Source organism: Rosa rugosa, chromosome 3 (genome assembly GCF_958449725.1).
Source record: "Rosa rugosa chromosome 3, drRosRugo1.1, whole genome shotgun sequence".
Classification (NCBI taxonomy): domain Eukaryota; kingdom Viridiplantae; phylum Streptophyta; class Magnoliopsida; order Rosales; family Rosaceae; genus Rosa; species Rosa rugosa.
Genome location: NC_084822.1, coordinates 58334847 through 58353962, shown reverse-complemented (window position 1 = coordinate 58353962; position 19116 = coordinate 58334847). Strand labels below are relative to the sequence as shown.

The window sequence follows — 19116 nt, the reverse complement described above, 5'->3', positions numbered from 1 at the left end:
TGTTGAGGGGTACATTGAAAATTGTGACATGATAATAGAAGAACATGTTTCAACCAAAAAACTAAGACATTAAACATCATTCGAGAATATAAAAATTGAATTAATAAACACTAATTGAAATTATCCAATCTAAAGAGATATCCAATAAAAATAAAATTGATTGATCTTTTTTTTCTTTTTTTTTTATCAAGAGAGGTCAGCCTTATTATATAGATTCAGCAAGCAGTACAAAAACGAAACACCCTTATAGGGTCGACAGAAAAAACGATTTCTCAGAGAGTCAAAGTACCCCGAGACTCTTATTCTAAAACAAGAACAAGAACCCAATATACTCCCAGTACACCCACCTTTTAGGAAGTCCACGCACCATTATTTCAAATAAAAACCAAGAAACTCCGAAGCAGTAAATTAAAATGATCCCTCAGAGCATCTGGTTTTTGTGACGAGAAAAAAGAAACTAAATACTAGGAATGGAAGATGACAAGTCACTTTCCATCCCCTCCAAAGTTAGGCAAGCCCAGCAGACCCACCAGTAAACACCAGCCCACCAAGCTCTAGCCCATATGGCAATTACAAAGGACACCCCCATGATTACTAGGGGCACCCCACTGCACCCAGAAGCTTGCAGATCTCTAAAGGCAGCAAATCCCGCCGCCATCGAAGAAGTCCAGCCCCATATGGAGATGGGTTGCCCTCGATCCTCATCCATCACCAGCTTCCGACCACCGCTGCAATACGCGTCACCACCACCACGAGCAACGTCATAACCATCTTTAACACCCTTAACTCGAGCCCAGTAAAAGAAGCTAAACCCGTTCTCAACACCACCAACAGCAGCAAGAGAAAAATCCAGCTAGAAATCCTCTGATCGCCGACGTGACTCGTCCACGGCACTGCTGAGTACTCTAGTCGCACCACCAGTCCTCCAATCAACTTGGCTGATCGTGCAGACAAGCCTCTGACCCGTCAGAATCGGATCCAGAAGCCACCACCCTAAGCCACTTATCTCGTACGGAGCCCCAAAAGCACTCCCTTCACCCACAACCACCAGATCGACCATGCCTTCATTCGAGACCGAATAGCGCAGACCGTCGCCAACACTGATCGCACCATACACACACAAGATGAACAGGCCTAAACCTGCTATGGCCACCATTGAGAAATCAACGGGGAAGATACAAGAGAAAGTACCCAAAGGAGAGACTTTCTCAAAACCCTAGCAGAGCGCTAGGTCAAAGATTTTCTTCTATAAAATCGATTGATCTAACTTAATACATTCCAATAAAAATAAAATTCAATCAACAAACACTCAATTTGAAAATCGACTAATAGGAATTATTAAAACAAGTAAAACTAACTTGAGAATAAAAGGTCCAGTACCATTTGGTCTAGTGGCATAGTCTCCCTTTCGTAAGTGAGAGATTGTGAGTTGAACTCATGAAAGACTAGTTGTAGCATGAGTTATTTACCTGATCAAAAAAAAAAAAAAAACTTGAGAATAGAAGGACTCTACCTTCGGTTATTTGCATTCGCATTAACAAATCATCTTCTAATTTTTCGCTCATTTGTGTCGACAAATCAAAGATTTGACTCATGCTTTGATACCTATAAAGCAATCAATCTGACTTTGAAATTAATAAGAAATAGAATTTGAGCAGTTGAGGTGCCACTCGTTCTCGACTTGATCATAGTATATTGGGATTTTTGCATTGGAATGCGTTTGTAAATGTTATAGGATGACCGAGGATTAGGTAATAAACTAGATAATAAATCCGCGCGATGCTGCGGAAATGAGTTTTTTTATATTTAGTAAATATTAACTAAAAGATGTTATTATTTTACATATTATTTTTTGTAGAATTGTGAAAAGAATTTTATTCATAAAAACTCAAACCATCATATTTCATTCGTCCATAAGCAATCTCCACTTTAAAAGTTTTGAGCAGGTGCGAGCGTTTTGACCAAGTTTGTCTATTTCTTTTTTTTTTTCCAGTTTTTTTTAAAAAATGCCGGTGAGCTGTGAATTGTTGGTAAGTTATAATCCAACATTATAAAAATCATGACCTCGACTCTTACTGACATATGTAAGGATAGGCAGGCTAAGGGTTTATTAAAAAAAAAAAAAAGTTTTCAAAAATTTGCAATCAGGGATAAAATGTTCAAAGCAAAGAAAATCTGGGGGCAAATCGGGTATTTCACTACGCATTGAACAGTGATCCTCCTCATTTTCCTTTAGTATAGTTACCCTTTATTTACTTTTAGATAGATACATACAACATAATATAATGAGCAACATATGAAACTTAGCAGTGAAGCTTTTAAAAATCTGCATAACAATTTACTGATGTGTGATAAACATAAAAAGTCCTAAATTTCAAATTTAAGAATTGCTCAAGACACCCATTTATATAATACCATGTTTACTGACTTTTTGTATTTGTATTTGAAAAAATCAACTTAAATCATGGCTCAGATTATTTCACATTTAACAAACCTAAGCCATATATAAAGACAGATAAAAAGTCTATATAATCTACTAAGCTAAAACCATGGATTCAAGAACAAATAAATTTTAAGATCATAATCATCTTTTATTTCTATTTGCAATAATCCAATTGAGCTAATATTTGCATTTTTTCGTTTTTTTTTTTTTTTATTAAAAAAAAAAAAATTGGGGACAAAAGCGTCAAAGACTAAAGAAAATGGGGGCAAATCTGGAAAATCACAGTTACTATTCATTGAACAGTACCACGCACTCAGAGTGGCAGGCGGTAAACAAATTACGCACGCTTATGAACAGTGGTATGAACAGTTATTGACGTTTAGTATATTTAAAATTTAGAAACGTTGTGTGTGAATAAAAAACTTGACCTCGATACATGTGTAAAATTTAAGGAAATCCTAGATTTCAACGTGAAAAGTTTGTGAAATCTACAAGTCATAAATATCGAATTTAATTTCCACCCTATAAACATTGAGAAGAAGAAAAATAATGAAACTCTAAAATAAGGCACACCCATGTAAAATTTTTATTGTGTTACGTGACGCCCATGGTATTTTAAAAGTTTAGATGGTTTAGATTTTGAAAATTTAAAATAGAAATAAGTTACTAACAAGAGAGAAGAAACGAGCTCAGGATGAATCTAAGAATTATCTATTACGCATCAAGATTTTGTATCGTACATTTACAGATCACATTTACAGTCCGTACACTATTGCTAGCCTCCCACTATGGTAATATAGAGCTCGCTCTTTTTCCTCTTCTTAAACATCAGCAAGCACAAACTCTGTATCAGGGACATACCCTTCTTCGCCGATCCATTTCATCAAGTCCTCCAGCTTGTCGTATATCAAATCGGCATCAGGATGGGATTTATCATCTACCAGAAACAAATGGACCTTGTTCTTCACATCTATCCAACTGAAACCTGGTTCTTTCTTTACATTCTTCTGTTTCATCATTTGACGAGCATCGTTCACAGCATCCCACTGGTTGGCAGCAGCATTCATATTGGATATGAGAACATACGCGGATGAGTCAGTTGGCTCAATAGCCAAGAGCTGTTCTGCTACTCGTTTTCCTGTTTCTGTGTCCCCTTGAACCCTGCAAGCACCAAGCAGGGCTCTGTACATTGAAGCAGAAGCTTCAAATGGCATTGATGCTATCAGCTTTTCTGCCTCTTGAACACGCCCTGCGCGGCCAAGGGCATCGACTAGACAAGAGTAGTGCTCGATCTCAGGTTCAATGCCGTAATCTCTTTGCATTGAAGAAAAATGCTCGTAAGCTTCAGAAACTAAACCAGAGTGGCTGCAAGCAGAAAGAACTCCAATGAAAGTAACTCTATCAGGCAAAATGTTATTAGATTTCATGACTCTGAAAAGATTTAGTGCTTCTTCAGCGTCTCCATGTTGAGCAAAGCCCACCAACATGGCATTCCACAGGACAATGCTCCCGACATCCATCCTTCTAAATAAACGATATGCATCTTCTATATTACCGCACTTGGCATACATGTCAACAAGTGATGTCGCAACATAAGGGTCTGAGGAATATTCCAACTTTATTGCATCTGCATGTATCTGTTTCCCTTGTTCCAATGCTGTCAGACAAGAGGCGGCTTTGACGAGGGTAGCTAAGGTGTATTCATCGGGATGAACTCCTGACTGCCTCATCTGATGGTATATAGACACAGAGCGCCCTTCATCTCCATTTTCTAGACATCCTGAGATTAGAGTTGTCCACGCAACATCATCAGGTGCAGGAATGTCATTGAAAACTGTGTGTGCACTTCCCATGTCTCCACATTTTATGTACATATCTAGAATACTGCTGTTAACATATAAGTCCTTTGAATACCCTGTTTTTATGACATGAGCATGAATTTGCTTCCCCGGTACCAACGCTACCAGGCAACTAGTGGCCTTAGCAACAGTTGCCAAAGTAATCTCATCTACTCTCTTTCCACCTTCATGAATCATCCTCATAAGTTGTAGTGCTTTGTGACCGTCATTACTCTTTATGTACCCAAACATCAATGCATTCCAAGATGCCAGATCGAAATTAACTTTGTTTTCTAAAAGGGGCTCCACTTCCTCCATGTTTCCACTTCTGGAATAAACATCAATAAGAGCTGTTGAAACAAATCTGTCAGCAGCAATACCAGTTTTTATTGCATGAACATGAACCTGTTTACTGAGATGCAACCCTTCTTGAAGAGAGGAGCAAGCCCTTAAAATACTTGCAATTGTAAATTCATCAGGTCTTAGACCATCCCGTAATAAACCAATAAATAGGTTTACTGATTCCTCTCCTGAACCGCTTTGCACATAACATGATATCATCGAGTTCCATGAAACTAGGTCCACTTCTTTCATGTGATTGAATACTTCTCTCGCAAAGTGAACACAGCGAGCCTTTGAATACATGTTGATTAGGCTATTTGCTACCAAAAGAACAGAATCAAAATCTGATTTCAAAGCAGCACCATGAATCTGTTTCCCCACCTCCAAATTATTTGTGCCTACAATCGCAGATGGAATGATAACTAATGTCACACTGTCATATCCAACTTTCGATATAATCATATTTCTAAAGCAATCTATTGCAGCCCAATTTTCACCAGCTCGGATATACTTAGACAACTTCTTGTTCCACAGAAATATGTCGGAATTAGTAGTAGGATCACATAAACTCGTTGGATGGGCATCATCATCCACATTAGTTATAAAATCCCCCAGCTTTGCTGCATATGCTTGAACCTCCTTCATGTACCTCTTGCCTTCAACATAATCAACTTTGTGAATCCCACTAAGAACACAACGCACACTAACATGGTCAGGACCTAATCCACTTCGATGAAACTTGGAGAAAAGAGCAAGTGCTTCTTCCTGAAGACCCATTTCCACATATGCCTTCAGCATTGTGTTCCACAACACAACATCCCGTTCCAGCATCCCATCAAACAAAGCCCGAGCCTCCTTAACTCTTCTGAGTTTACAATACACATTCACCAGGGTGCCCGAAACAAACACATCCCACTCCAACCCAATTTTCACAGTGTAACCCTGAACAGCCTCCGAAATCCAAACACGCCCTGCTGTCAAACACAGCTTCAAAACGGAAGCCAAAGTGTGCCGACTGGTGAACACAACAGACTCACGAAGCCACTGCAAAAGGCCGAGTCCCACTTGAACATTCTCAACCACAGAGCCCCCAGCTTGCGCATAGGCTGCTAGAATGGCATTCCAGGTGACCAGGTCTCGGTCAGGACTTTTATCGAACAGATGGCGTGCATATGTGAGCGACCTGCATTTTGAATACATGGTGATGACATTGTTGATTAGAAAATGATCTTGGCATTCCCCTGAGGTTAACATAAGGGCGTGGGTGCGCTTGCCGAGGGGCAAGTCTGTATTGGCAATGGCGGTGCGGAGGATAGAGAACCATGGAGAAGATGAAGAAGAGGGTTGGGAGGGAAGGGTAGAGTGAGAGATGGGGTTGGAGAGAGAGGAGAAATTGAAGAGAGGGAGAAGGGTTTTCTGGTTTTTGGGGGCGAAGAAAATTGATTTGGGTCGGAAATTGGTCTGCAGCTGCATTATTTCTTGGGTGCATTGTCTGGTTTCCCTCCAAAATTCAAGACATAATGGAGTGATTTTGAAATTGGGGAGAACTGGGACCGTAGAAGTCAAAAGATTAAATTGAAAGCAACATGAAATGCAAATTACAATCGTTGGAATAAAGTGGCAGAAATAAGTTCAATGGCAACACAGGTCATTTCTTTGACAATCCGGCAACAGACTATCTTACATTAAATTAATACTTTATCCTCAACAGTATAAATCTGTTTAAGCAAATTATAAGACAGTAAATCATCACATATGATCCATCAATAGTAACTCACATTGACAACTGAAGGAAACAAAAAAGGTGGTTACCTGGGAATCCAAAATGCTTTCGAGTTCTGATATTTGATCTTCAAAGTCCATTGTGGATGAGACACCTGATCCATAAATTCTAGCAGTATGTTTGGTATCAATAATGGACATGTAAAGAGCAAGCCTTTATATAAACAAAAAACATAGTACTACATTGAAACAAGAGGGAAGAGAAATAATAAATAATAGCAATTTATTACCTTTTCGAATTACAGGTGAAGCTGTCATTCCAAAAACTTTTGGCTTGATACTAGACCTGTGATAAAATTCCTGCACCCAAAGAGAAAATATTGTCAAGTTGGTCGACTACAAATGATATAACTATGCATATTTTGTAACAAATCACAACAAAGAAATGGGAGGAATACAGCAACGAAATCAACCTTCATTATCTTTGTATAAGGGTGGTTTCTGGTAGCCCGATGGCACTCATCCATAATCATCAAGCATACTGCTTCTATGGTCAAGAATGCCTTTCTTAAGGCATCCAAAAGAATCTGGGACATCATAACCAGCACCTACAGGATAAAATAACAGGTCCATCAACTGCAAAAACTTGATAATAATGTTTTCTTATAAGGATTCTAACAGAAGTATGTCATGTGCCTTATGAATAGTAAAAATTTTTGAGAAGCTAGTTCAAACAAATTTCATTTGTTAATACTTTGATAGCTCTCTTCAAATGTGGTTCTCACTATGCTAAAACAGAAAGGGAAATACAGATAAAAACTCAATAATCATGCAGAAAAACTAGAAACAAAAGGACTAACAAAATGAACTGTGATAAATTATACTACATGATTTATGAACAAATTAAGTAATTTCTCATTACTAGTTAACACAAGTAACTAAGCAAAGTGAGCACCGGATCAGCTTCTTACTTCATCAGCAATAAAAAAAGATGCGATCTTTCAAATTTCAACGGATTAAGAACATTGCAGAAAGTGCAAAGATAAGAAGCACTGGCATATAAGCATGAACATCAACATTATTAATCTAAATTACCGGTCAAGATTTTCAAAGAAAACTTACATCATGGGTTTTAAATTCCTTTTCCTAATGCTCCTTATCCCATGCATCAACCCCCTTGGCTCCATAATACTCCTCCACTTAAAAACTGGTGTGATCAATTTGTTGTCACCAGATGACTTGATAGCTTGACCAATTTCATCAATGAGCATCACAGCTATCATTGGCTTCCCAGTACCTGTCTCCATCACAGCTATTGTGTTCCTCCTCCTAGCAACCTCATACACTAGTGTGTCTGATACCTATTAACCAAAACCACACACCCAAAAAAATTCCCACTATCAAAATCTTAACTTTACAGGCACCCACAATGCCTTAGCCAGAGATAGTAACAAAAAAAAAAGCTTGTGGGATTGAAGCGCTATGAAACTCCTACCATGATCATCAGTGATTTCAGTGAAGCTGCGTTTCAGGGGATTCTGGCCTTCTTCCTCTGGCAAATGCATGTTGCAGAGATTGTGAAAAGAAAAAATAAAAAGGGAAACAAGTCCCACTGAAGCAGCCCTAAGAAATCATAAAGGCTTCTTTTTTTTTTTTTTCTGGTTGCGGGTTCTTCTTAACACCGAAGTGACTGCAGAGTGCAGACTTTGGGACTGTGAACTGTTCCTTTCTGTGTTTTTTTTTTTCTTAAATGGGGTTTTGGGCGGCACGTGAAGGTGACGACTGGGTTCCGAATTTAAAGAATCGGGTTTTTGTTTTTTACGGCCACAAGAAGAAGAAGAAGAGGTACAGCGGTGAAAAGTGTAAAAAGGTGAATAACCCTATTTTATAAAATGGTGGCTGAGCGACCACAAAATCAGAACAGGTGAACAACACTTTTAGAGTAACTCCAACCCGCTTCTCCATATTTTGATTTTTCTCTATTTTAAGGAAAGGTAAAGCCACTTTTGTTCCAACTGATTCCCTATAACTATTTTCATTTAAGGGATAGTAAGAAAAAGGAAAACCAAATTCTCTAAATTTAAAGTAATCTCTCAAATTTTAAGATAGAATTATGGAGATTCTAGAGATTGCTGTAAAATAGAGAATCTGTTAGAGTTGGAGAACAAAAATAGGCTAAAGTTTTGACTTTTACTTTCCTATAAAATACAGAAATTATACAAAAACCGTTGGAGTTATAGAAGAAGAAGAAGAAAAACAAGGTCAATAAACTCACACCGACGTGATCAATTCTCAACCTCAGATTTACTTTTGACCAAACTAAACTCGAATTACTTGGTCTTAAACATGTTGAGGGTTACCTTGAAAATTGAAATCATGGAACAATGACATGATAATAGAAGATCTCATGAGTTACCAAATTATCCGAAAAAGAACACCATAACCTACTTAAAAATGGTAATATTATTCATCTTTTTTTTTCTCTTTGCTTTAGTAAAAAAAAATTTGTCCGCCGATAACAATTATATGAAAAAAAGCAAAACACATTGTTGGACAAGTGACTGTTACATGTATTTTTAAGAATTTTGTTTCAATAAATTGTAATTACAAATCAACTGCAATCACGACACTTACGAAAAAGAGCTCATATTTAAAAATCTAAAATAAAATTGCATTACAAGTAAGAGTGAATGAATGAGTTCGGGATGAACCTAAGAATAATACATTTCGCATCAAGTTTTTGAATCGTTCATTTACACATTACATATTTACGTTGCTTGAAACTTGAAAATGATGTTATCATCAACGAGCTTATTTAATCCACTAAAAGTAACTAATATTGTATGAATTGAAAATGTTCACAACAAAAGGAACTAAACAGATGCTTAATTAGGTTGACTCTATCCTGTATGGCTGGGTTTACCAGTAATCACCACAGGAGCAGCTCCCATTTCTGAAACGATGGAAGCGATTTGCATCTCTTACCACAATTTCTCTTTGAGAAACCTTTGATATGTATTTGATTGCATTATGGCAGTCTCCACAAACTCTAAGGTTCTTAATGACCCGAATAATGGCAGATGAGGGAGTGCTTATCAGTCCATAAGCTATTGCTAGCCTCTCACTATGGTAATATAGGGCTCGCTCTTTTTCCTCTTCTTCAACATCAGCAAGCACAAACTCTGTGTCAGGGACATACCCTTCTTCACCGATCCTTTTCATCAAGTCCTCCAACTTGTCGTATATCAAATCGGCTTCAGGATGGGATTTGTCATCTACTACAAACAAATGGACCTTGTTCTTCACATCTATCCAACTGAAACCTGGTTCTTTCTTTACATTCTTCTGTTTCATCATTTGACGAGCATCGTTCACAGCATCCCACTGGTTGGCAGCAGCATTCATATTGGATATGAGAACATATGCGGATGAGTCAGTTGGCTCAATAGCCAAGAGCTGTTCTGCTACTCGTTTTCCTGTTTCTGTGTCCCCTTGAACCCTGCAAGCACCAAGCAGGGCTCTGTACATTGAAGCAGAAGCTTCAAATGGCATTGATGCTATCAGCTTTTCTGCCTCTTGAACACGCCCTGCGCGGCCAAGGGCATCGACTAGACAAGAGTAGTGCTCGATCTCAGGTTCAATGCCGTAATCTCTTTGCATTGAAGAAAAATGCTCGTAAGCTTCAGAAACTAAACCAGAGTGGCTGCAAGCAGAAAGAACTCCAATGAAAGTAACTCTATCAGGCAAAATGTTATTAGATTTCATGACTCTGAAAAGATTTAGTGCTTCTTCAGCGTCTCCATGTTGGGCTAAACCCACCAACATGGCATTCCACAGGACAATGCTCCCGACATCCATCCTTCTGAATAAACGATATGCACCTTCTATGTTACCGCACTTGGCATACATGTCAACAAGTGATGTCGCAACATAAGGGTCTGAGGAATATTCCAACTTTATTGCATCTGCATGTATCTGTTTCCCTTGTTCCAATGCTGTCAGACAAGAGGCAGCTTTGACAAGGGTAGCTAAGGTGTATTCATCAGGCTGAACTCCTGACTGCCTCATCTGATGGTATATAGACACAGAGCGCCCTTCATCTCCATTTTCTAGACATCCTGAGATTAGAGTTGTCCACGCAACATCATCAGGTGCAGGAATGTCATTGAAAACTGTGTGTGCACTTTTCATGTCTCCACATTTTATGTACATATCTAGAATACTGCTGTTAACATATAAGTCCTTTGAATACCCTGTTTTTATAACATGAGCATGAATTTGCTTCCCCGGTACCAACGCTACCAGGCAACTAGTGGCCTTAGCAACAGTTGCCAAAGTAATCTCATCTACTCTCTTTCCACCTTCATGAATCATCCTCATAAGTTGTAGTGCTTTGTGACTGTCATTACTCTTTATGTAACCAAACATCAACGCATTCCAAGATGCCAGATCGAATTTAACTTTGTTATCTAAAAGGGCCTCCGCCTCGTCCATCTTTCCACTTCTAGAATAAACATCAATAAGAGCTGTTGAAACAAATCTGTCAGCAGCAATACCGTTCTTTATTGCATGAACATGAACCTGTTCACTGAGATGCAACCCTTCTTGAAGAGAGGAGCAAGCCCTTAAAATACTTGCAATTGTAAATTGATCAGGTTTTAGACCATCCCGTAATAAACCTATAAATAGATTTATTGATTCCTCTCCTGAACCGCTTTGAGCATAACATGATATCATCGAGTTCCATGAAACTAGGTCCACTTCTTTCATGTGATTGAATACTTCTCTCGCAAAGTGAACACAGCGAGCCTTTGAATACATGTTGATAAGGCTATTTGCTACCAAAAGAACAGAACCAAAATCTGATTTCAAAGCAGCACCATGAATCTGTTTCCCCACCTCCAAATTATTTGTGCCCACAATCGCAGATAGAATAATTACTAATGTCACACTGTCATATCCAACTTTTGATCTAATCATATTTCTAAAGCACTCTATCGCAGCCCAATTTTCACCAGCTCGGATATACTTGGACAATGTCTTGTTCCACAAAAATATGTCGGAATTAGTAGTGGGAACACAAGAGCTTGGTGGATGGGCTTCATCATCCACATTAGTTATAAACTCCCCCAGCTTTGCTGCATATGCTCGAACCTCCTCCATGTGCCTCTTGCCTTCATCATAATCAACTTTGTGAATCCCACTAAGAACACAACGCACACTGACATCATCAGGACCCAATCCACTCCGATGAAACTTAGAGAAAAGAGCAAGTGCTTCTTCCTGAAGACCCATTTCCACATATGCCTTGAGCATTGTGTTCCACAACACAACATCCCTTTCCAGCATCCCATCAAACAAAGCCCGAGCCTCCTTAACTCTTCTGAGTTTGCAATACACATTCACCAGGGTACCCGAAACAAACACATCCCACTCCAACCCAACTTTCACAGCGTACCCCTGAACAGCCTCCGAAATCCAAACACGCCCCGACAGCAAACACAGCTTCAAAACGGAAGCCAAAGTGTGCCGACTGGTGAGCACAACAGACTCACGAAGCCGCCGGAAAAGGCCGAGTCCCTCTTGAACATTCTCAACCACAGAGCCCCCAGCTTGGGCATAGGCTGCTAGAATGGCATTCCAGGTGACCAGGTCTCGGTCAGGACTTTTATCGAACAGGTGGCGTGCATACGTGAGCGACCTGCATTTCGAATACATGGTGATGAGATTGTTGATTAGAAAATGGTCTTGGCATTCCCCTGAGGTTAACATAAGGGCGTGGGCGCGCTTGCCGAGGGGCAAGTCTGAATTGGCAATGGCGGAGCGGAGGATAGAGAACCATGGAGAAGAGGGTTGCGAGTGAGAGATGGGGTTGGAGAGAGAGGAGAAATTGAAGAGAGGAAGGAGAAGGGTTTTGGGGTTTTTGGTGGAGAAGAAAATTGATTTGGGTCGGAGATTGGTGTGCAACTGCATTATTTCTTGGGTGCATTGTCTGGTTTCCCTCCAAAATTCAAGACATAATAAATTTCAAACTGGCTAAAGAGTTTGAAGTACAAGTAATTGTTTCACTTTAGGGGTCTGCTTCTAGTTACTACTCCAGTTGAGTCTTTGCTTACTGTTCGGGTCCCCATTTTTGGGCCCAAATGCGTGCGCCTGGAATTACAATATCCGAATGATATTTTTGTTCTCTAGACACGCATGGAATTACAAGACCCGAAATTCATGAGTCCAACCGACCTATGAAGGCTTTTTCCTCTCTTCATTATAGGTCGGTTGTTATTTTCGTCCTTTTGGGATAATGCTCAATTTCGGGTCTTGTAGGCCTAGTTATTGATCAAAAGAAGAATTACGATGTCAGTAATAATGAGCAATTTACTGGCCTTAGATTTTTCGCTTCTTTGAGAGCTCCACAGAGATGAGATCGCTTGAATGGACAGTAAAATGAGGTATTGAGATGAAGATTGTGGAACCATTGGCAGAGTGACGGATAAATGGGGTTAATATCCCTCAAATAATTGGCTCAGGGTGTAATTGGCATTTGGCAACGTGAATTCTATTATGTAATTCAATTCTATCAGTTACATCTGAGAATCAAAAAGGAATTAACAAAGAAATGAAAATTTTAAGATACAAAAAAGAACGTTGCAAGACGTCTGCTAAGGTAGGATCACTTCTGCCTACTGGTCGAACTTAATGATACACTTCTCCACTTCTTCTTTTTTTTCCATCTTTTTTTTTCCTCTAACTTCTTCATCTTTCTCTTCCATTTTTTTTCCTTTCCTTTTTTCAGACTGGACTAATCTTGATTGCTTCCCATATACACAGATACAAGAATGGCTACGATCACTATGACTTCGTGGATTTCCCTCTGTCAAAATACTATCTTCCTGGCTCAGTACATCAGAACTCGAAGCAGCCCTGGCTGCGGCTCATTGTAGTTGAGCCCCTCTTCTTCCAGTAGGTAACGCTGTACAGCAACTGGAAGCCTCGCCGGAGTGCGTGAACCCCGGGTGTGGTGGCCTGTTCCAACACATATATAAACCTGAAGACCCGTCTCTGCTGCTCTGGCAGTGTTCCTCAATATGCTCAGCTCATGCTTGAGCCTATGAAGAGCTTCACTTACATGAAGTCCATGCAGGTCTATCATCCTCTCCTGTCTTCCATTGCCTTGCATTTCTGGGTTCCTGAAAACAATGGAGAAAAGCAAGAAAGGCAACAATTAACTTAACAAATAAAGATTACAATTAAGCTTATTAGGGTGAACCCCAATAGGATCTGACACTGTTGTCAATTATCAAACTCATGCTCTGTATGAAAATAAGTAGCTTCATCAAGCTAGACGCTTGTTCCAGGCTGTCTCAGACAAGGCCCAGAACAGGAGGCAGCTGGAATGCATATACAGATCTCATTCTCGGAGAGTTCAAAACTATAAGCAGTGACATAGAAGCTCATCTATGAGGTTTAATATGAAACAGATTTCTTGAAGGCAGAGAAGACAAAAAGAAAACCCAATCAACTTGTAGTGAGTCCATGAGAGAGAACAGGACAGAGATTCAGGAACAGAACAAAAGAGTTTCAATCCCTCACAGTTGAACGAATATAATTCAAAACAGGTGACAGAAAAATGCAAAGATGCCAGGAACAGCATTTAGCCATCTCCTTTGGAGATGATTATGAGTAACACAGAGACAAAAACAAAGTAAATACTCAGGACATCCTCTATGGCACAGACCAACCACAAATAGTGGAGGACAACAAACCTCTGGCGATATATAGATTCTTGAGCTTTTCCATGAGCTGCCTTCATTTGCATGTTGTGCAGCTGCCCTTTAACACTCAGTTCCTTTGCTAGAGCCTTGTTTCCAACAAGGTATGCTTGTCGTGCCTGTTTTTAAATACAAACAATCAGGAAAGTTTTATTTCACAAGTATTATTTGGCTCAGCCCACAGCATGCATAGTAGACAGAAATTGATGAAACTGCAGTGGCACAGTGGTATGGGAGTTTACCCCCATATTGGCTAAAAGGTTTATGCCTTAAAACCAATATCAGGTGTTCACCAGCCATGTACCACTGCAATTTGTTCCTTGTCTGTGCATTTTCCTTTTTCATATTCACATCAAGCTTGGCCAAAAAGATTTAAAATCAAATCAGTCCAGATTTATACATGCTGCATGAATTTTTTTTTTTTTTTTTTTTCAAGCCAAGTTGTGTTAATGTAAAGCTAGAAACAAATGGAAAGGGTGACTGCAGTTTTACAGGAAAATACCACTTGAAAGGACAAACCTGCTCAAAGTATGCATTCCGTAGGCGTGCATGATCACGAGCTTCCTCCCGCAGATCGGTATACATATTTGCTGTCATCTCAAATGTTAAAGCAAGTATAAATCGACAAGGGATTTGTTCCACAACTGAATGGACATAAACAGAAGTAATTTGGTTGACCAAGGAACATTACCAACAGCATCTCCAGTTTCAAGCCAAACAGGAGCAGTCCGAGCTGAACCACGAGTCTGCGACCTATCACTGTAGATGGCTCTTCCATGCCCAGTATTGTAAGTGCTATTTACAAGATGGGAAGCTCTACTTGAGCCAATAGCGGCATCAGCAGACCCATTCCTCTCATACTTCCATCCACCAGAATCCTGAGTCGCCAATTTCCTGACAGCTGAAGCAAAATCTATTGAACCTCTAGACGGAATGGATGAGCTAGACTTAAACATCAGCATGCTGTCCTTGTCAGAAGTTCGATAAGGATTGCCACTTTGCTGGAAATCATCGTCTCCAGCATATTTTGGATGACCATGCTGACCATCTGTTGGAGTTAGTGCAGGAAAGTCCATCGAACTAAGATCAGGAGCTGACAAGGTCTTTGGATTCATATTTTCATTAAAACCACCATCAACTTGAAGCTACAATTCAAAACAAACATGCAGTATCACATCAATTTGCAGTAATGAAAACAACAAATAGCAAAAGAAAAATTTTAAATGACATCTTGTAGTTTAGACAAACAAATATTTTCTGACCACGTTTGAATTAACAGCAAAACTAGAAAATTGCAAGTATATAACATCAACAAACCAGTATTTCCCCTCCCAACATCTTCAATCTAGAAAAAGGCATGAAAGTTCCCTAAAGATGAATGCATTAACAAAATAAAAGTATACCTCCAACTGAGTCAACATCTCAATAGTCAGGTTTAAGTCACCACCATTGGCAAAGTAAACTTCTGCAAGGCTCTGAGTGGAAAACCCGGGGAACTGTGAAGCCAAAAATTCGGCTGGGTTAATTTCGCTATCATCAACAACTGGTTGCTCACCCAATATATCATTCATGAATCCATGTCTAGAAATGCCATCATAAAGAGACCCCTCATGACCATTGCTAGCAAGCTGATTGCTATTCAGAATCTGTTTATCCCAAGGCTTGGTTGACATGTGCATGAAACTGGGCGAGGAAAGATCTTCCCCATAGGGGGATGTAGCAACTCTTAACTTTTCAGAAAAGCTATTACCATTAATGTCATTATATAAGTATCCACTGCCTGTAGAAGCAGGAAACTGTGTTGCTTCACTGTCATCATGCAAGGACAATCCGGCCAAAGAGATGTTTCCAAGACCTGGCAACTCATCTTCTCCCATGACCTTAAAGTCAGGGGTGATATCATCAGGGAGCTGGTGGCGCCAATATTGGTGGGCCTCATCATCAGAATTATTCGAGGTGGAAGACTCTGTTCGATCTAATACTGCTTTTCCAAAGCTTCCAGATGAAGAAAATGCTGTTGCCGCGTGAGCTGTGCTGGTGCTTCCAGATGAAGGAGATCTGAGGGAAAAGGGAACAAACTCTGCTGCATTTGGATTTAAAGTAGTTGCCTTGCTTGCAGCAGCGCCTAGCTTTGTGTCATTCGTGAAGGATCCTTTCTTGGACAAGCTCATTATTTACTGAACTGAATTAGATACAACTCGATAAGCTCTGAATTAAAGAGGAGCACAGCTTTCATTAAGCATCAACCAAACCCTGCAAAACAGTTCCAGTGAAGCACTATCATTAGTCCATTGACCAAGAACTTCAATTTCAAAGCAAACCGACTCGCAATTCAGTGAGTCCACCAAATCAAAAGTCTTTCCCCATAATGAAACCAAATTTCAAAACCAATTTCGAAATTCCTTTTATTCTTTCACCAGTACAATTATCCGAAAACCAATCCATTTTTCAAGATTCTGTGCAAAAGAGATAAAGCCAAACTCCACAGAAACAAAGTTTCAAATCCGATTAAACCCCCCGAAGTTGAAACAAAAAATACATAATAATTTTCAAACAAACAAAGCTAGATACGGTAACAGAAAAATTTAATTCCCAACTTCATTAAAACAAGTCCAATTTTCCACAGAAAATCAAGCTCAAAAAAAACAAGAGCAGCACAGAAACCAAATCCGCAGCCATAAAACCAATCAAATTCAATAGATCTCATCAAATTCAACGCCAAAAATCACAAAATCCAAAACGAAGATAAACCAAAACCAATCCCAAAGCCAAGTGAAAGATCCGAAGCGGAGCAATACCTTTTCGCACCAAATCGAAGGGATCCATGAGCTGGTATAAGCCAAGCTTAGAAATATAGTGAAAGGAAAGCGAAAGAGAATCAGAGATTTGATGCTTTTACGTTTGAGCTTGAAGGAGCTGCTTGTGTGTGTTGCAGTATTATCTAGAGCTTTCAGGGCTCTCTATCTTCTTCTTCTTCTTCTTCCTTCTCTGTGAGCTTTTTTGTTTGAAACCCTGTAAGGGGTAATACCAACACCACCACCACACAAAAATAGAAAAGACGATTCAATCCCTTGGCCACTCGATTTGACCCCAAAACCTTCTCTCTCTCTCTCCTGTCCAAATTGGCATTATAATATGATTTATTTGGGGTAATTGGGATTTGAGAAGGGGATGGCTGAATATTTTAGTGGTTTATTTTTCATTTTTATGTTCTAGTCTTTTTCTTTTTGCTGGGGAATATTCTAGCCGTTGGTGATTCACTTATTCCTTTAGCATCACAATTTTTTGTTTTTTTGGCAAAATATCTACTTTTTAAAAATATAATTCATAAAAGAACGTAATTGCAAGCAAAGAAGTCCAGAGAAACACCGTATTGGCATATATTCAATGGTCGTTGGCTCATTGCTCCTTTGGCTGAAATTTCAAGCAAAGAAGTTCAGAGAAACACCGTAACTGGTGGTGTTATTTGGATATAACATCTCCTGCGTTTTTATGCTTTTGCTCAATGCATTTGATTTTCTTGATGCCTCAAGTTGACCCCATTCTAAGTCAAATGCTGTGAAATTAGCCCAGCTTGTGTTGCTATTTGATACAAATAATCAACCGCTACAAGCAAAGTTTAAGTTGTTGAATCTAGAATTCTAGATTGTGGTCTAAATTTAGAAAACGTAGTTTTTATTTATTTATTATTTTAAACTATGTCACGGAAAGTGTTAGATCTTGAGTTCACTTGTATATTTCAATCTCATAATCTCTAATATTTCCTAGTTGTATTATCACCATTGTTGCATATGAAATTACTCAGTAAATTTTTTTTGTAGACTATCGTTTGGGGTGAGATGTCGTATGTAATTTGCCTTCTTATAAATGATGAAATTAACGTTTCTTTTATTATATGATGAAAAGGAATTATTAAAATATTGAAGAAGACATATAATTCATAGCTTTTTGACTACACGAAGAGACGATGTGAAAAAATCAAGTGACATGATGGCACCATTCCATAATTTCTTATGAGTGTACTGTAATAATGGAACTTTGTCATGTTGAATTGCTTAAGTTTAAAAGCATTCCGCATGCAAATTTAAGGACCAAGGAGTACATGTCAAATTAATCAAAATGTCTAGTGGGATATGATACATCATTATCATAGAGTACAAGCCCAAATTGAATGTTGGGGGGGGGGGGGGGGGGGGGGGGTTTAGTGTAGTAAAGTTGATACCGACACATTTGGTGAAGGTTACATATGGAACTTAACTGCTTTACCAAAATGTCTCTCGCAAACTGCTTTTTAAAGCTATATATGTTTGATTTTTGGCTCGGTATTGGTCCATAACTAGAAGCTAATTCTCTATGGTGTAAATACTAAATAGGGACACTTGCAACTGTGCAGGCATTGAAGCTGATAGTTCACCTACACTGTGGCAATTGCAATATTTAGGTGTTTTAATTTACTAAAAAAAAAAAATAGAATCTGTTAGAATTTATTTGAGTAAGAGTATTTCTTCTTATGCAAAGTCATTTCCTTTATCTCTTCACATCATCAAAATGAGGGAATTTATTTTTCCATCAAAAAAAAATATGAGGGAATTTATTAACTTTTTTTATGGACCCACTTGCAATCGGATTCTATTTGTGTTAATAAATGAAGGGAAAATCAGGCATTGAAATCTTTTGCCTTTGATTCATACAAATTTTAGGTAATTAAATGTGTTACTAGCACATCCACAAGTATGATTATTATTCACTTATAGATAGAAAGATAAATTGACCTAGCAGAACGCTCTGCTAGGGTTTGTGGTGCGGCGGCTCTTCTTTGTCGTCGTGACCTATACCTACTCCTTCATGGAGAAAATCTCTGGCTTCGGCCTCTTCCTTTGTGTCTTCGTTGTCTTCGGAGGCAGTGTGCCTGTTGTGAGGACTTTGGTTGCTGCTGGGGCTGGGGCTGGGGCGGTGAGCCAATATACTATTGGCGCGGTATCGGAGGATGGCGGCGCCTTCTGGG

General features: G+C 39.1%; 2 protein-coding genes across 2 annotated transcripts; both read right to left on the bottom strand.

Moving 5' to 3' along the window:
- Positions 1–3142: 3142 nt before the first annotated feature.
- LOC133735737 (pentatricopeptide repeat-containing protein At4g33170-like) lies at positions 3143–8123 on the bottom strand. Its single transcript, XM_062163169.1, has 6 exons — positions 7841–8123; positions 7468–7706; positions 6819–6953; positions 6636–6705; positions 6436–6514; positions 3143–5806 (listed from the first exon to the last, which is right to left on the bottom strand). Exons 3-6 carry the CDS (start codon positions 6942–6944, stop codon positions 3265–3267), a joined length of 2817 nt encoding a protein of 938 aa, XP_062019153.1. The 5' UTR covers positions 6945–6953; positions 7468–7706; positions 7841–8123; the 3' UTR covers positions 3143–3264.
- Positions 8124–9091: 968 nt separating this feature from the next.
- LOC133740035 (pentatricopeptide repeat-containing protein At4g33170) lies at positions 9092–17221 on the bottom strand. The gene is given in 7 exon segments (XM_062167865.1): positions 9092–12323; positions 13036–13529; positions 14106–14230; positions 14631–14701; positions 14803–15256; positions 15515–16364; positions 16910–17221. Coding segments are annotated over 6 exon segments (4971 nt in total). The 5' UTR covers positions 16283–16364; positions 16910–17221; the 3' UTR covers positions 9092–9264.
- Positions 17222–19116: the final 1895 nt, after the last annotated feature.

Bases quoted from the DNA above. Each gene is read 5' to 3' on its own strand.
- LOC133735737 (XM_062163169.1), bottom strand. From the start codon at position 6,944: ATGATGTCCCAGATTCTTTTGGATGCCTTAAGAAAGGCATTCTTGACC. The intron at 6,706-6,818 runs GTTGATTTCGTT...CTTTGGGTGCAG, and splicing joins CTTATACAAAGATAATGAAG to GAATTTTATCACAGGTCTAG. The intron at 5,807-6,435 runs GTAACCACCTTT...TTCAAAATGCAG, and splicing joins AAAGCATTTTGGATTCCCAG to GTCGCTCACATATGCACGCC.